At 46.5% G+C, this 17767-nt stretch overlaps 1 protein-coding gene across 2 annotated transcripts in view; it reads left to right on the top strand.

Moving 5' to 3' along the window:
* The window catches only part of VPS53 (VPS53 subunit of GARP complex), a gene marked incomplete at both ends in the record, with an annotated part of 175649 nt that overhangs the window by 138622 nt on the left and 19260 nt on the right, over positions 1-17767 (top strand). The window contains 2 exons of one of the 2 annotated variants that reach the window (XM_080713279.1): positions 9571-9719; positions 15512-15581. In XM_080713279.1, the coding sequence (XP_080569405.1) occupies positions 9571-9719; positions 15512-15581 (219 nt within the window). Of the gene's footprint in view, positions 1-9570; positions 9720-15511; positions 15591-17767 lie in introns of those variants that run through there. The other variant, XM_080713280.1, reaches the window with a different exon arrangement.

Raw genomic sequence — 17767 nt, 5'->3', positions numbered from 1 at the left:
ATTTCTGCCTCTGATCCCACTATTTTTGCTTAGGCTAACTAGTTCATATCAGACTTACCTGGCACAGTGCTGGGAGTTAGGCCTAGCCATTATCCCCGGGGGCTTAGATTCTGTAGATACAAGGCAAGAGATATGTGGGTGAGAGGAACACCCAGGCAGCTGTAATGTAAGGTTTGGTGATATGAGGACCATAAGAAGAATATAACATTTAAAAGAAGGGAGAGCTGACATCCAGTGGGCAGGGGAGAAAAGTCTTTGTAAGCAGGTGATGTTCAAAACAGAAGGGCAGGGTTTTGGATAAATTTATGGCTAAGAAGGCATTGCAGACAGGGTGGCAGTGTGACCAAAGGTTTGTGAAGTTAGGAAAGCTCAGTCTTGTCAGCCTTGCCAGGCTCATCAAACAGGGAAGGAATTCCACAGAGTACCCTGCACTTGGGTCAGCACAGGCCAGACTGAGAACAAGGCTGCCCTCAGGAGTTTATACTCTGTTGAGGAGAAAGCTTCACAATGGTATAAGTAGATGTGATTTACAAATGGTAAGAAAACCTGAGTTGTGCATGTCAAAATGGAGTAGTTATGTTAGATGATTTTTTATTTTTTATTTTTTATTTTTTTAGTAGTGGGGATTGAACTCAGGGCTATTTATTCTACCTCCCATCTACACTCCCAGCCCCATTTTATTCTTTTATTTGAAACAAGGTCTCATTAAGTTGCAGAGGGACTCACAAGTAGTTGAGGCTGGCCGCACTCCATAAACCTGCGATCCTCCTGTCCCAGCCTGCCAAGTGCTGGGTATTGGGTGATTGTGAGTTGAAAGGTGCTTTCTTGACTAGGTGGATGGGTCGGGCAGTGTGGTCGTGCCATTCTGCAGGGAAGAGACAAGGCACACCAAGATCTCCTCCTTAGTTGGCATAGGAGTTGCTGCTCCTCGTCATTGTCTTCCTCCTCCTCTTCTTGTGATACTGGAGATTGAACTCAGGTGCATTCTATCACTGTGCTACATCCCCAGGCCTTTTACTACTGTGTGTGTGTGTGTGTGTGTATGTGTGTGTGTGTTACTGGGGATTGAACTCAGGGGCAGTCTACCTCTGAGCTATACCCCCAGTTCATCTTTATTTTGAAACAAAGACTCACTAAGTTTAAAGGGCCTCATTAAATAGCTGAGGCTGGCCACAAACCTGTGATCCTCCTGTCTCAGCTTCCTGAGCATGCTCCTTTTTATTTTTATTTATATTTATTTATTATTTTTTTTTTTTTGGTGGTACTGGGGTTCCTGGAAACCCTTCTACCTCTGGGCTACACTCCCAGACCTATTTTATATATATTTTTTTGGAAACAGGGTCTCTTAAGCTAGTGAGGCTGACTTCAAACCTGCATGATCCTCCTGTCTCTGCCTCCGCCTCCCAAGCGGGGGATTACAAGTGTGTGCCACCACGCCCAACAGGGTTCACTAAGTTGCTCATTCAGTAGCTGAGGCTGGCTGAGAACCTGCGCGACCCTCCTGTCTCAGCCTCCCAAGGGCTGGGGTTACAAGCGTGGCCCCCACGCCCAACAGACTCAATTCATTTATCTATGTCTAGACTACACTGTTTTGATTATTATTGCTTTGTAATACCTTTGAAATTATAAAACATGGGTCCTCAACTTTATTTTTTTCTTACCTATTTACTTTTTATTGGACCCAGGGGTAGTCTACCTCCATGCTACACCCCTTTTTATTTTATTTTGAAACAGGATTTAATTAAGTTGCTGACACTGGCCTTGAACCTGCAACCCTCCTGTCTCCGCTTCCTAAGTACTGGGGTCACAGGCACACACTACTGCACCTGGCCTACTTTGTTCTCTTTCAACATTATATTAGTTATTCTGGGTTACTTGCCAATGTCACCATCTCTTGTCACACCCAAAGTGTTCCGCTTTCTCCCTCAAAATACCACAACCCGTGCATTACCTCTCTATTTTATTATACAATGACGTTCATATCTCTGTCTTTGCTGTTAAACTTTGAAGAGTTTGAGGGCTGTGCCTTACTCCTGTTTGGATATCCACGCCATAGCTCAACATTCCCTTTGTAGTAGTGCTTCCTGCATGACTTGGAAGGTAAAGAAGGGAGGGAGAGGAAAGACTAAGGACCTCAGGTACCCATTTGACTAAAGAATGGCGAGCAAGAGAGACATACCTAACTGCTGAGCTGGTGGAGCCAGTAGAGTGGACAGCTTTGTAGAGACGGCAGTGTCAGCCCTGAGATCTTTAGAGACAGAGCAAGTGCTACTGTGGATGATGTGATAGTCCTCAATGGTACTTTTGTGGGGGGGGGGGGACTAGGGGTGGAACTAGGGGCCCTCTACCTCTGGGCTATATCCCCAGGCCTATTGCATTTTTTATTTTTAAACAGGGTCTCACTAAGTTGCAGAGGGCCTAAATTGCTAAGGCTGACTTCAAACCTGTGATCCTCCTGTCTCAGCTTTCCAAGTGCTGGGATTAGAGGCATGTACTGTCACGCCCAGCTCTCAATGGTACTTTAAAAACCAGGTCCGCAGCCAGGTATGGTGCACATGCCTGTAATCTCAATACTTGGGAAGCTGAGACAGAAGGATCACAGGTCCGCAGCCTGCCTCTGCAACTTAGCAAGGACCTCCAACAACTTAGTGACATTCTATTTCCAAATAAAAAATAAAATAGGGCTGGGGTTGTAGCTTAGAGGTAGAATGTCCCTGAGTTCAATCTCTAGCACCACAAAATAAATAAATAAATAAATAGCAGGGCCTCTTCAGCAAGTTGCAGTTTGGAGCTGATTGAAGAAAGCCCAGAACTAGAAAGGCCTACACACAGTTGTTAGCTCCCCTAGATGTGGGCAAGAGCCCTGCTTCTGGGCAAGGAGAGGAAACTACAGAGTGGCACAGTCGGCAGAAAGCAAATGGAAGAGCAGCCTAAGCAGGCCAGGCCCAAGTGGAGGAAGCAAGAGGTGATGGAATGCAGTGGGCTATGACTGAGGTTGCGGAAACTCTGCTGATAGATTGCATAATGAGGACCTTTCAGACCACTTTTTCCCTCCGTACTGTATTTTTTCCTTAGATGCGCCCTATGAATGTTACTAAGTTGCTATTTGTTGAGCTTTTATCAGGAAGCACACACCCAAATGCATATCTCACTCAGTTCTATCAGTAAACTTATGCCAGGTAGCTGTTCTGCTCTCACAGAGGACACTGAAGCCCTGAGCCGTGGTTCAAACTTGTGTCTCTTCACACAGATTGGACCATGTCATGCATCTGGAGCAAGAGAAAGTCCTGACAATGTGGCAACTGACCCCAAATCAGCTTAAGTCGCTCACCCAACAGGAAGGGAGGAAGCCTGCAAGTGCCCAGTGCTGCCAGCCTCACAGGAGTGTTCATGCTTGCCTGCTTAGGAGCTCCCCAGGCGTGCACGGTGGTGCGCGTGTCGGATGGCAGTCCTCAGCTCTCCCTGAGCAGGGAGGAAATGTGTTGAGCAGCCAAGCCAAATATTCCAGTCTGCTCTGTTCATGTTCCCTTCAAAACAAAGGAGCTGCCCCCCTCCTCCACGCCCAGCTTTAATTTTACTTTTTATTTTGAAGCATAGTTTCCTCAAGTTGCTCATACTGTTCTGGAATCTGTGATTCTGTCTCAGCCTCCCAGGTACTGGGATTATAGGTGAATCATACACCACCATGCCATGCCCGGCTTACTTTTTGTTTTGAGACAAGATCTCACTAAATTGCCCAGGCTGGCCTTGAACTTACAGTCTTCCTCTGGAGTTGCTGAGATTACAGCAACTGGGCCCAGAATTGCATAGAATTTTTACCCCCCTGTGGTACTGGGGCTTGAACTGGGCATTCTACCTCCAAGCTATAGTACCAGCCCTATTTAAAAAAAAAAAAAAAAACCCAAGGGCTCATTGAGTTGCTGAGGGGCCCACTGAGTTGCCAAGGCTGGCCTACCATCCTCCTGTCTCGGCCTCCCAAGTACTGGGATTTTACTCCTTCTCCAGTTCATTTCTGACACACTTGGTCCAATGCTGTGCATACTACAGGTACCAACAAATATAGCAGATGCTTGTTATAGGAGTAAAAGTAGCCCAGACAGTCTTTGAAAAGAATGAATGATTATGCATGTGTGTGCCCAAATAAAGTCCAGTGAAGTTTTAGTTAATGAAAATTAGTTTCTCAGGAGACCTTTGTCCAAACTTTATTTATTTATTTATTTTGTGGTACTGGGGTTCCTGGAAGCCCTTCTACCTCCGGGTTACACTCCCAGACCTATTTTATACTTTTTTTATTTGAAAACAGGGTCTCTTAAGCCAGCATGGCTGGCTTCGAACCTGCGCCATCCTCCTGTCTCCGCCTCCCAAGCGCAGGGATTACAAGCCTGCGCCACCACGCCCGACTGTCCAAACTTTATATAGCAATAGAAAAAAACAAGTTCCCTAGTAAATAAGATCGTGTTGGAGCCGCATTGTCAGCGGGATTGTAAGCTTCAGCAGGCTCTCTCTGGGAAGTTATTTTTTCCCAGCCTTCCATGTGGAGTGTTAGGGTGTGCCACACACCACAGGCAGCAGAAGCAGAGCCCAAGGGTGCTCGGGCCTCCACATTCTCTCCTTGAGGTTAACTAGGGAGTCCTGGATTCCTGGAGACTTCCACTGATACACTTGCCTGCTCTGTCAGTCCTGCATCTTTGGTTTGGTACCTTTTTTTTTTTTTTTTTTTTTTTTGCAAACTACCTCTTGTTGTTTAGTCCCAGTTGAATATTATCTGGGATTATTCAGCTCTATTCCACTCCACCCCAAAATAAAAAGCACAAAATAAAAAATAGAGGGGTAGCTTTAACATTTGACATTTTAAGTCAAATGCAAATTTACCTGAAACATTGAAGTCTTTTTTTTGGGGGGGGGGGGCTACTGAGAATGGAACCCAGGGACATTCTACCTCTGAACTATACCATCACCCCTAGGTTTTATTCTTTATTTTGAAACAGGGTCTCACTGAGTTTGAAAGGGCCTTACTAAGTAGCTGAGGCTGTCCGCAAACCACAGTCCTCCTGTCTCAGCCTCCCGAATGCCAGGTTTACAAGTATGCACCACCATGCCTGGCTTTGAAGTCTTATTTCTGATGGCTTTTCCTGATATTTGATTCTCCAGGGCAAGCTACTGTTTGTTTCCTTTTTTGAAAGAGACCTTTGCTTACATATTCATTAACTTCTTGAGAAACAGGGAGTACCTTGAACTAAGTCCAAGTTTTGTCATTTTATTTTATTTTATTTCTTGCAAGAATCTAGCAAGCACCCTGGGGTAGTGCTTGGGCTTTAGACAGACTTGGTTATCCCAGCTCTCCCATTAACAGCTGTCTAACTTTGGGCAAGTTACTTAATCTCTCTGAGCTTTTGGGGTTCCCTTTTCAAAAAGATTATTGTGAGAATTAAATTAAACCATGTATGAATACTAAGTGAAGTGATATTTCTATGGTACAGGGCAAAATGACCTGTATGTGGTAGGCTATATCATGCTGATGGGAGGTGGGGACACCCAGTCCTGCTCAGTACATTGTGTTTACCCAGAGCATCTGCTCAAGTGTTGCTACAGAGCAGGGAAAAAAGAGTAGGCAGACTTAAGAGCACCTGTCAGTTTGGGCCTCACCCTATGAGCTCATTGAAAACCACCTCAGATGCTTATTGTTTGGAAGGGTCAAATCTTCAAAATCAGATGGAAAAAGAGCCTCTCAATAAGGTAAAAGATAATGAGGAAAACATTACACACGACCAAAGCATTTGAATGCTGTAGTATGACAAAGCGTTCCATATTAGCACTCTACTCTTGAGCCATTATTTGTTTCTATATCTTCCTAGTTAAAAAAAAAAAAAACAGTCTGTTTCCCGCCGGCTGCAGTGGTGTACACTTGCACACCTGTAGCCCCAGCTGCTCAGGAGGCTGAGGCATGAGGACTGTTTGAGCCCAGAAGTTCAAGGCCGGCCTGGGCAACATAGCAACGTCCTGGAGCCTGCTTATGAAGCCTTGCCTAAAAAACTCATCTGTGAAATGAAGATGGAGGTCTCTTCCTGCTTTCCTATGATTCTGTGCTTGTACATACCTAAAGCTTCTGGAATCCAAATATCTTCTGATTTGAAGAAACATATGGGCAAAACAGAGCTCTTCGTGCTTTCCAGGGCCAGGGAATCATCCACGTACAATAGAATTTTTTGAAACAAGTTCTCTCAGTGTTAAATTGTTCCTTTCCCTAAGAGCTCTATAAAAATAGTGTTTTCTTGCCAGCAACATCAAGGCTCAGAACTACTGGGCTCCTCCTATGAGCAGTCTATCGCTTGTGTTTGGCTTAGCATCTCTGCTACATAGTCCAGCTCTGCTCCGAGAGGCTGGCTCTGCAGGATGCTGCCAGCACGTTCCCCTCTCATCAGGGTCAGACTGCCCTGCCAGCTGGGCAGGCTGGGAACTGAGGATGGCCCAGCCCCTACACATCCCCCAGGAAAAACGGACACTACAGTATCGATTCTGTCTGTTTTCCCTGGTTCTTCTTAGAGGTCATGGCTTGAGCTAGTGTGTGCTCACGGCCAAAGATTGTCAGTGCTCTTGTAACGGACTGTCAACTACCGTCCCTGCATCTCTCTCCTGCCCTGTTCCCTATATCTCTGACTTGCCCTCTTGTCTGCCTTTAGTGTCTGCTAGAGATCTCCTTTCCCTTTATTGAAATAACATCATAATCCTGAAGGTTTCAGGAGTGTAAGATTCTACATGCACACATTTGTGTGTGTGTGTGTGTGTGTGTGTGTAACTGGGGATTTGGACCTAAGGGATTCTACCACTGAGCTATACCCCCCAGCTCTTTTTATTTTTTATTTTAAAACAGGGTCTTACCAGGTTGCCCAGTCTGTCCTTAAACCTTGATTCTCCTGTCTCAGTCTCCCAAGTACTGGGATCACAGGTGTGCACCACTATACCTAGTATTCACACCTTTATTGTGGAAAATTGCAAACATATTCAAAAGTAGAGAAAATAAGCCAGAGTGACACAGGCCTATAATCCCAGTACCTAAGAGGCGGAGACAGGAGGCTTTCAGGTTTGAGAACAGCTCAGCAACTTAGACTCTGTTCCCAAATAAAAGTAAAAATAAAGTAAAGCTGGAGGTGTAGTTCACAGGTAGAATGGCCCTGGGTTCTATCTCCAGCACCATACACACAAAAAGAAGAGAAAATAGTACAGTGAACCCTGTGTACCCATCACCTAACTTCACTAATCCTGTTCCTCTGCATCTCCAGCCTCTCCCCAGCCCAGACTATTCTGTCATATTCTTTTTAGTTTTCCTTTTTTTTTTTTTTTTTTTTTTGTGGGTCGAGGGATGGAGCCCAGGGTCATTCAGCCTCCAAGCTACACTCCCTGCCCTATTTTTTTTTTTTATTCTTTATTTGAAACAGGGTCTCACTGAGTTGCAGAAGGCCTCACTAAGTAGCTGAGGCTGTCCGTGAACCGCGATCCTCCTGTCTCAGCTTCCCAAATGCTGGGATTACAAGCATGCGCCAACACATCTGGCTCTTATTTATGAGTTTTTTGGGGGTGGGGAGAAGTAGCAGCAGTGGGTGTTGAATCCAGGAGCGCTCACTGAGTTACATCCCCGGCTTTGTGTGTGTGTGTGTGTGTGTGTGTGTGTGTGTGTGTGTGTGTGGTGCTGGGGATTGAACCTAGGGGCATTCTACCTATGAGCTATAACCCCAGCCCTGTTTTTTATTCTTTATTTTGAAACAGGGTCTCACTAAGTTTCAGAAGGCCTCACTAAGTAACTGAGGCTGGCTGTGAATCCAGATCCTCTTGTCTCAACCTCCCAAGTGCTGGAATTACAAGCGTGTGCCACCACACCCAGCTCCCAGCTCTTTTTTTTTTTTTTTTTTTTTTTTTTTTTAGTAGTGCTGGGGGTGGAACCCAGAGGCTTTCTACCTCTGGGATACACTCCCAGACCTATTTTATACTTTATTTGAAAACAGGATATCACTAAGTTGCTAAGAGCCTCACTAGATAGGTGAGGCTGGCTTCGGCTTCGAACCTGTGCGATCCTCCTGTCTCAGCCTCCCAAGCGTTGGGATTACAAGCGTGCGCCACCACGCCCAGCTCCTAGCTCTTTTTTGAGACATGATCTCACTAATTTGCCCAGGCTGGCCTTGAACTTGATTTCTTTCTGCCTCTACCTCCCAAATCTTAAGATTACAGGCATACACCATCACACCAAGCTTCTAGTTGTGTGTGTGTGTGTGTGTGTGTGTGCATGTGTGTGTGCATGTGTGTTCCAGTACTGGGGATTGAACCCAGGGGCATTCTACCTTCAAGCTACCCCTTGCCCTTTTTATGTATTTTGTTTGTTTTGGGGTTGTTGTTGTTGTTGTGTTTTTTTTTTGTTTGTTTGTTTTGTTTTGTTTTGCTGTGTTGGTGATGCAGGCTACTAACTTGTGAATCTGTTATCCTCCTGTCTCAGCCTCCCAAGTACTAGGATTACATCCCATACTTGGGAGGTTAATCCTAAAACGGGAGGATCAGAGGTTCAAAGCCAGCCTTGGCAAATTAGGAAGAACCTCAGCAACTAAGCAAGAGGTTTCAAAAAATTAAAAAAAAAAAAAAAAGAGCCAGGCTCTGTGGTACATGGCTGTAATCTCAGACAAAAAGACTGTAGGTTCAGGGCCATTATGGGGTAATTTAGTGAGATCCTGTTTGAAAATAAAAAATAAAATAAACCTGGAGGTTAGAAAGCCCATGGGTTTAATCACCAGTGCCACAAGAAAAAAAAAAAAAGTTAAGGGCTCAGAGTGTCACTTGGAGGTAGAATGGCCCTGGCTTCAAATCCCAAACTCTTCCGAATTTACTTGAAAAAGGTGTAAGTTAATTCTTCTCTGGGTTTCACCACATTTAGCCTGCTACCTCTCTGATCTCCGAAGCTATGTCTGCTTGGAAGTGGATGTCCCTCCCCTATTCGTCTACATCCCCCCTGCTGGTGGAACAGTTGACAGAGTTTAAAATCCTCATCCCTGTACCTGGTGAAGGTCCCCTGGCAAGATGGCAACTTAGATGGGAAAAGAAGGATGTTTGAAACATGACAGGGAACAGTGGGCCTGGTGATGCACACTTGTAATCCCAGAATTTGGGAGGCTGAGACAGAAGGATCACAGGTTCAAAGCCAACCTTGGCAACTTAGGGAGGCTCTCAGCAACCTAGTGAGATCCTGTTTCCAAATAAGAAATAAAATTGGGCTAGGAGTGTAGTTTGGAGGTAGAGTGCCTCTGGGCTCAATCTTCAACACCAAAAAGGAAGAAAGAAACCTGACAAAGGCCAGTAGAAAAAGGAAAGGGCCTGAGTTCACTTAGGAACTCAAGACAAGGTGGGCATGTGTATTCCTCTTCATGATCAACCCCTGCAGTACAGAACAAGTAAGACAGATTCCCCAAGACAAAGGGCTAATTCCTGCAAGAACACCAGTAGCCTAACATCCATTCCACCCTTCCTTTCCCTGATAGCAGGTAACATGCTCCCCATGAGGGGTCTAAAGCCTGGTCCTGTCTCTTCCAGATGCAGTGGCAAAATGTGGAGCATGTTGGTGACCAGAGCCCCTATGTCACCTCTGTCATCCTCCACATTAAGCAGAACGTCCCCATCATCCGTGACAACCTGGCTTCCACGCGGAAATACTTCACTCAGTTCTGCATTAAATTTGCAAAGTAAGTTCTGGAGCATTCTTATCACTGAGTTGTCTTTTGGTTTTTAATAGACTTGTATGTTTTAGGGCAGTTTCAGGTATCAACACACCCCTCTAGGATAGTACATTTGTTGCAGTTGATAAACTTCCCCTGACTCATTACCCAAAGTCTGTGGTTTACATTAGGGTTCACTCTTGGTGTTGTACATTCAATGGGTCTGAACAAATCTATAATGATGTGTATCCACCATTATATTTTCATACCCAATAGGGGTGTGTGTGTGTGTGTGTGTGTGTGTAATACCAGAGATTGAACCCAGGGGCATTCTACCTCTGAGCTACACCCCCTGCCCTTTTTATTTTCTGTTTATAAACAAGGTCTACAAGGTTCTGCAAATCTCAGTTGTTGAGGCTGTCCTTGAACCTGCATCCTCCTGTCTCAGCCTCTCAAGTACTGAAATTACAGGTGTATAGCACCATGCCCAGCTAAATGTTTTTAAGGGTAGAAACCATCAGTTCTATTTATTTAGAGCTTTTTTTCCCCCAGAATTTATCCTCTTGTGGCTGTCCTTGGGTCCAAGGAAGGTACTAAAAATTGGGAAGAGCAAGGCAGGGCGCTCCATTGCCAAGGTGGATGGAGTGATCACTGAGCTGCATGTCTTCCTGTCACGTCCTCATGTGTGTTCATTTCTGGCTTGGTTTTCAAGCAAGGAAATAGTTTGGTCCTTTGCCAGTCAGCATCTGGCTTAGCACTGTTTCCCATGAGACCAGCCAGAGTGCGGCCAGTATCTGCTCTGACCAGTTATCCCAGGGACACTCTGGCCGCCTCCTCGGGGAAGGGCTTCAGGAAGGTCGGCCTGTCCAAGCTACTGTATTTGGGTCGTCCTCATCCGAGCTCCAACTGTGCTTCAGGACTCCAAGTTTCTGTCTTCCCCGAGTCTCTCCAAGTTTATATTAGTTAGGCCTTTCCCTCTCTAACACACATAAATCCCCCACAGCAACAGTAATGGAGTGGCTCCTAGAGCTGACTGCCCTGTCAAGGAAGGAGAGCAGCCTCGCAGGGAGGCAGCGGCGTCTGCCGGATAGCAGATGGGCCGGGAGCCGGCGTTCTCTTCACTCTCTAGGTGCTCATTAATGTGCATTAGAAGCGTTGCTGAATATCATGTTGTGACACTCCCACAGTCTCTGGTAGAAACGTCTCTCAAAATTTACTGCCACTAGAACTCTCCACCGTGGCCGCCCGGGGTGTGTGTGTGCTCACAGCAGATGAGCAGGGAGCTCCTTGCCGAGCTTGCTCAGGTGTCAGCATCCGATCTCCCAGCGCCCTTTAAAGTCATTGCGGAGCTCATACATGAGTGAACTGGGAAAGGCCTGCCCATCTCACACATCTGGAAAAGTTCAAACTGTGATCAGGACTGTGCTTTGTGTGTGGTACTGGGGGTTGAACCCAGGGGTGTCCTAACTCTGAGCCTCACCACCAGCCCTTTTTATTTTTTGTTTCTAAAACAAGGTCTCACTAGGTTTCTAAGAGCCTTGCTAAGTTTCTGAGGCTGTCCTCCAACTATGATCCTCCTGTCTCAGCCTCCCAAGTATTGGGAGATAAAACTAACTCTCTCTCTCTCTCTCTCTCTCTCTCTCTCTCTCTCTTTCTCTCTCTCTCTTCCTTCTTCCCTCCTTCCCTCCCTCTTTTTCTCTCTCTCTTTCTCCATAATTCCGAGGATTAAGCCCAGGAGCATTCTACCTCCAAGATAACACCCCCAGACCTGTTTTGTTTTGTTTTGTTTTTTGAAACAGGGTTTAAGTTTCTGAGAGCCTTGCTAAATTGCTAAGGCTGGCTTTGAGCCTATGATCTTAGCCTTCCAAATACTGGTATTACAGATGTGTACCACCATGCCCAGCCCAAGACAAATCTCTTAACAGGAGTTGGTAAGATAAAATGAGAAGTCACATGCTAACTCCCTGGCAAAGTGCTGGGACTGAGCTAACATTCCAAAAGTGGTAGCAGGCTGGGTATGGTGGCATCTGTAACCCCAATACTTAGGAGGCTGAGACAGAAGGATTGCAGGTTCTAGGACAGCCTCAGCAAAATTAAAAAATTGGGCTTGGAGTGTACCTCCAAGATAGAATGCCTCTGGTATATTTTGTAGTCCCCAGTACTACCAAAAATAAATAAATAAATAAATAAATAAATAAATAAATAAATAAATAAATGTAAGGCGGGTGTGGTGGCACATGCTTGTAATCCCAGCATTTGGGAGACAGAGACTGGAGGACCGTGGTTCCCCGACAGCTTCAGCTACTTAGCGAGGCCCTTTGCAACTCAGTGAGACTCTGTTTCAAAAATAAAAAGACTAGAGCCAGGCATGGTGGCACATGCTTGTAATCCCAGCATTTTGGAGGCTGAGACCAGAGGATTGCAGTTCATGGACAGACTCAGCTACTTAGTGAGGCCCTTTGCAACTCAGTGAGACCCTGTTTTAAAATAAAGAATAAAAAATAGCTGGGTGTGGTGACGCACTCTTGTAATCCCCACGCTTGGGAGGCGGAGACAGGAGGATCGCGCAGGTTTGAAGCCAGCCGCACTGGCTTAAGAGACCCTGTTTCCAAATTAAAAAAATATAAAAATAGGTCTGGGAGTGTAGCCTGGAGGTAGAAGGGCTTCCAGGAACCCCAGTACCACCAAAATAAAAAAAAAAAAAAAAAAAAAAAGAAGAAGAAGAAGAAGAAGGAGAAGGAGAAGGAGAAGGAGAAGAAAAAATAGGGCTGGGGGTGTAGCTTGGAGGAACAAGGCCCCTGAGTTCCATCGATAGTATCACACACACACAAAAAGTGGTAGATGCTACCGTTATTAAAACACTATTGTTTGTTCAACATGCATTTACGTGAGCACTTCCTATGTCCCAGACACAGTGTTAAGTGATTTGACTTAGTAGACACTGTCCCTGTCTGTTTGCCTTAGCAACCCAATGGAAGGAATAGCCAGTGCTTCAGGAAGCAAATGCATGTCCTGAAGTGGGCGGGTGGTGAAGGCCTGAGGACTCAGAGGTGCTGGAGGGGACTGAGGAGAGGCTCCACAAGGGAGACTCCGTGGAGCAGGGCCAGAGGTGCGTGCTGACCCCAGGCCCTAGGAACAGTGTGTGCAAAGGCTCAGAGGCGTTAGCAGCTCAGAGTCCTGGATCTGCAAGTGGCTCAGCCAGATTGAAGCGTAGGGCACCAGAGCTTAGCATGAGGCAGAGGCCAGAGACTCCAGAATGAAGGACTCAGCGCAGGACCTCTGCAAGAGCTCGGCAAGGCGCACACCAGCTACTCGGGAGGCAGAAGTGGGAGGACCAGCTGAGCTCAGGAGTTGACCTCTGGCCCAGGTAACATTGCAAGACCCTGTGGTGGAAATAAATAAAACCTCAAGGAAGGTCTTGTTTATAGAATTACAAGCATCTTAGTCAGCCAGGCATGGTGGCACACTCTGTAAGCCCAGTACATAGGAGGCTAAGACAGGAGGATCACAGATTCAAGGACAGTCTTGGCAATGAAGTGAGATTCTCAGCCACCTAGTGAGACCCTCTTTCAAAAACAAAACATAAAAAGGAATGGGGAAGCTGGGCATGGTGGTGCATGCTTGTTATCCCAGCATTTGGGAGGCTGATACAAGAGGATTGCAGGTTCGAGGCCAGCCTCAGTTACTTAGTGAGGCCCTCTGCAATTTAGTGAGACCTTGTTTCAAAATAAAGAATAAAAAATAGGGCCGATGCCCTATTGATGGTGCATTTTTACAATCCCAGTACTTAGGAGACTGAGATAGGAGGATCTGGGTTTGTGACCAACCTCAGCTACTTAGTGAGGCCCTCTGCAACTTAGTGAGACCCTGTTTCAAAATAAAGAATTAAAAAATGGGTCTGGGAGTATAGCTCAGAGACAGAATGCCCCTGGGTTTCATCCCCAGTACAGGAAAAAAAGAGAGAGAGAGAGTTTAATTAGGGATAGGACTTTCTCATATTTGCATTTAAAGTAAATACCTTTGGAAACAGTTGGAAAAGAAGGAGTGAGGCTGCATGCAGAGACCAGTTAGTAATCAACAGTAGGAGCTGGCTGTTCAGATGATGGGCGGTTGGGGAGAGGGCAGGGCGGGTCTGGGATTCGGGGGAAGCCTTGGTAGCCGACTGGATGTTGGGGCTGAAGCAAGGAGCAGTATCAACACCAGCCCCTGACCTGGTAACTGAGTGGATGGGATGCAGTGTGCTGAGCTGGGAGGCCAGTGTGGGCTCAGTGTAGAAGGGGCTGGGGTTGAGGTGCCAGTAAGAGCCAGGCATGTGTAATCCTAGTACTTGGGAGGCCAAGACAGGAGAATTGTAGGTTCGAGGCCAGTCTCAACAACTTAGCAGGACCCTCAGCAACTTATTGAGACCCTGTTTCAATAAAAAGGGCTAGGGGTGTGGCTCAGAGGTAGAATGCTAAAGGCAGCATCCTACCTGGTTCAGAGGTACTGGTTCAATCCCCAGTACCAAAAATAAGATAAAAGATGCCCAGTATCTCATTACCTGTTAGAGTGAACGCACATGTTCAGGAAAAGATGCAGCGACTAAAGCCAGGAGGCAGAGTGAGGAGAGAGGCGCCGGCCGCACCTGTGAGCACAGACGCCGCTTTATTGCAGCCTTTTCCTTGCGGTCCTGGGCCTGCCACGGCCCTGGCACTTCATTACCTTGCCTTGATTCTTGGTATGTCTGCCTTCCACACCTCTGTTCCACATCAGTACAAACAACATTCTTGACTCTGTCCTCTGCAGATTTTCCTAAAAGCCCTCTTACCTATTACAAATTTAGTTTCCCACCCCCAGACCAGCATCATCGGCCCCTCACTGGGTTGCCCCTCAGTCCTCAGAAGATTTCTGGAAGGTCATTAGTCCTCAGCAATTACTTCCTGGTTTTGCACGTAAGACCTCATAACTACCTCGTGTATATTCCACTCTTTAGTCAGCTGTTAGTCATAGAAGCTCTGACTTGAGCTGACTTAAGTGGTAAGTGGACTTTTCTTTTGGATAAGCACAGTCCAGAGGTAGGGCAGCTCTGAGAGGCTATGGGCTCTGCTGTCTTTGGAGCAGGCTTCATCCTCAGAATGTGGCAGCACGACGGCCATGGGTGCTGCATCCAAACACAATAACGCCCTAAGGAAGAAGGAGCCATCTTGGCCAGACTGCGGGAAAGCCCTTCCCTCAGTCGCCTGGTCTGGCTTGGAGCATGTCAGCCTCTCAGGACCAGCAGCAGTCGCCAAAGGAACGCCGTGCTCCCACTGCTGCTCTGCGGGGCTCGGCGGTGGCGCACTTGCCTCACATGTACCCGGCCTGGGCTCCGTGCCCAGCACCGCCACACAAGCAGTTCACCTGAGTAGTCCAGGAGCAGCTTTATCTCAGCGTCCTGGCCACGCGTATCTAAAGAAAACCAGGGCGCCGGGCGTGGTGGCGCACGCTTGTAATCCCCGCGCTTGGGAGGCTGAGACAGGAGGATCGCGCAGGTTCGAAGCTAGCCCCGCGCGCTGGCTTAGGAGACCCTGTTTCCAAATAAAAATGCAAAAATAGGTTTGGGAGTGTAGCCCAGATGTAGAAGGGCTTCCAGGAACCCCAGTACCACCAAAAAAAAAAAAAAAAAAAGAAAACCAGGGCTGCGGCTGGAAGGTCAGAGAAGGCGATGGGTGCCGGGACGCAGCGGTAGTGTCTCGTGAGTCTCAATTTTCTTATGGGAGGGAGTGGAGCCTGAAAAGTGACCGACACTCCTTTCCTGGAGAGAGCATAAGTCTAATATGTCACTTCTTCTTTATCCACAGTTCCTTCATTCCCAAATTTATCACCCACCTCTTCAAGTGCAAGCCGATCAGCATGGTGGGAGCGGAGCAGGTGAGATGAACTTGGGGCAAGGCCTTTGACTTACAGCTTCTGTCATAGATTCAGTGCACGTCCTAGCGCAGATCTACTCTGGAGAAATAAAATGACTCATTTCCCCTGGTTGAGGACCTGATAGCTTTCTTAATTCACCATCCATTTATTTAAAGAATTTTGTTGAAGTTCTAGGTCCAGGGTGTCCATAGTGAACAGGATACAAAAGGTTTCTCCTTCAGGAGTTTGTGTTCTCTCTCTCTCTTTCCACTCCAGTGCTGTTTTATTCTTTATTTTGAAACAGGGTCTCACTAAGTTGCTGAGGCTGTCTGTGAACCTGGAATCCTCCTGTCTCAGCCTCCCAGGTACTGGGATTACAAGTGTTTGCCATCACTCCTGGCTAGGAAGTTTGTTTTCTTTTCTTTCTTTTTTTTTTTTTTGGTGGTACTGGGGTTCCTGGAAGCCCTTCTACCTCCAGGCTATACTCCCAGACCTATTTTTACATTTTTATTTGGAAACAGGGTCTCCTAAGCCAGCACGCGGGGCTGGCTTCGAACCTGCGCGATCCTCCTGTTTCTGCCTCCCAAGCGCAGGGATTACAAGCGTGCGCCACCACGCCCGGCGGAAGTTTGTTTTCTAAAAGAGACAGATACTATGCAAGTTAACAAGTCAATTAGAAGCTAATTTCAATTCAGATTAGTGCGCTGAAAGGTATAAAACCAGGTGGTGTAAAAAGGTGTCCTGGGGTGGGAGGGAGTGATAAATTGACAACAGGTGGCTAGAGAAGGTTTCTGCAAGACTTGGCTCTTGGGAGTGGAGGAGGTACTCTGGGCAGAGGGAGCAGCAGTGGCTGTGATCACAAGGAGGCTTATGTGTTTGATACCGAGTAGTGTCATCAGCTCCCCAGGCTTCTGAGGTGCCCCTCTGCTCTGCTCGCCGAGTGCTGTGTGGCCTCAGTGTGCACCACCTCGACGCTGAGGAAGAGGTCCTGCCACAGCAAGCCTTCTCTTTTCAGCCACCACCTACTCAGACTTTCTGAAATGGGAGCAGTTTGAGTTCAGGGAGCAGTTTAAACTACTTAAGAGAAAAACAGTAGCTGTGTGCAGTGGACATCCTGTAATCCCAGCTACTCAGGGGGATAAAGTAGGAGAATCTCAGGTTTGAGGTCAGCTTGGCCAATTAAGTAAGACCCCGCCTCAAAATAAAAGCTAAAAAGAGCTGGGGACCCAAAAGAAGGAAACCAAACTACCAAACTGACGCATGTGTATCTATGTTCATAGCTGCACAATTCACCATAGCCAACTATGGAACCAGCCAAGATGTCCATCAACAGATGAATGGATTACAAAACTGTGGGATATGTACACAATGGAATTTTACTCAGCCATAAAAAAACTCAATTACATCATTTTCAGGGAAATGGATGGAACTGGAGGACATTATGCTAAGCGAGATTAGTCAGTCACAAAAAATAAGAAATCGGATGCTTTCCCTAATATGTGAAAGCTAAGGAGAAATGGGTCACAGGAGGAACTCTAGATGAAAATGGAAATCCTATAGAGGAGCAAACAAGACAGCCTAAAGGAGGAGAAAGGAGGGGGGAAGAGGAAAATCTCTAAAACACACAATGTACTTAAACATATCGAAGTCAACCACTAACCCAAGCAAGGGAAGGAGGGATGGGGAGGGAATGGGGTGGGAATTGGGTAGGGGTTAAATCGGTGATGTTTACATGTATGTACACACAAGTTTTTTACCCCAAAATGATGTATGAATATAATGCACCAATAATTTTTTTTTTTTTTTTGGTGGTACTGGGGGTGGAACCCAGAGGCTTTCTACCTCCAGGCTATACTCTCAGACCCATTTTATATTTTATTTGGAAACAGGGTCTCACTAAGTAGCTGAGGCTGGCTTCGAACCTGTGAGATCCTCCTGTCTCAGCCTCCCAAGCGCGGGGATTACAAGCGTGCGTCACCACGCCCGGTTCACCAATAAAAATTTTTTTTAAATATTAGAAAAGAAAAGAAAAGTGGAAATGAAGAGATGTGGCTCCGGCAAAAAAAAAAAAAAAAAAGAGCTGGGGATGTAGAGTACCCAGTGGTAGGGAGCCCCTGGGTTCAATCCCCAGTACCACACATGGAAGGAAGGAAGGAAGGAAGGAAGGAAGGAAGGAAGGAAGAAAGGACGGATGGGCAGAGCAGACA

This window comes from Muscardinus avellanarius, assembly GCF_963383645.1.
Source record: "Muscardinus avellanarius genome assembly, chromosome: 16".
In the NCBI taxonomy this organism is placed as follows: domain Eukaryota; kingdom Metazoa; phylum Chordata; class Mammalia; order Rodentia; family Gliridae; genus Muscardinus; species Muscardinus avellanarius.
Note: the sequence above shows the minus strand (reverse complement) of the source record. Positions and strands in the feature narration are given on the sequence as shown.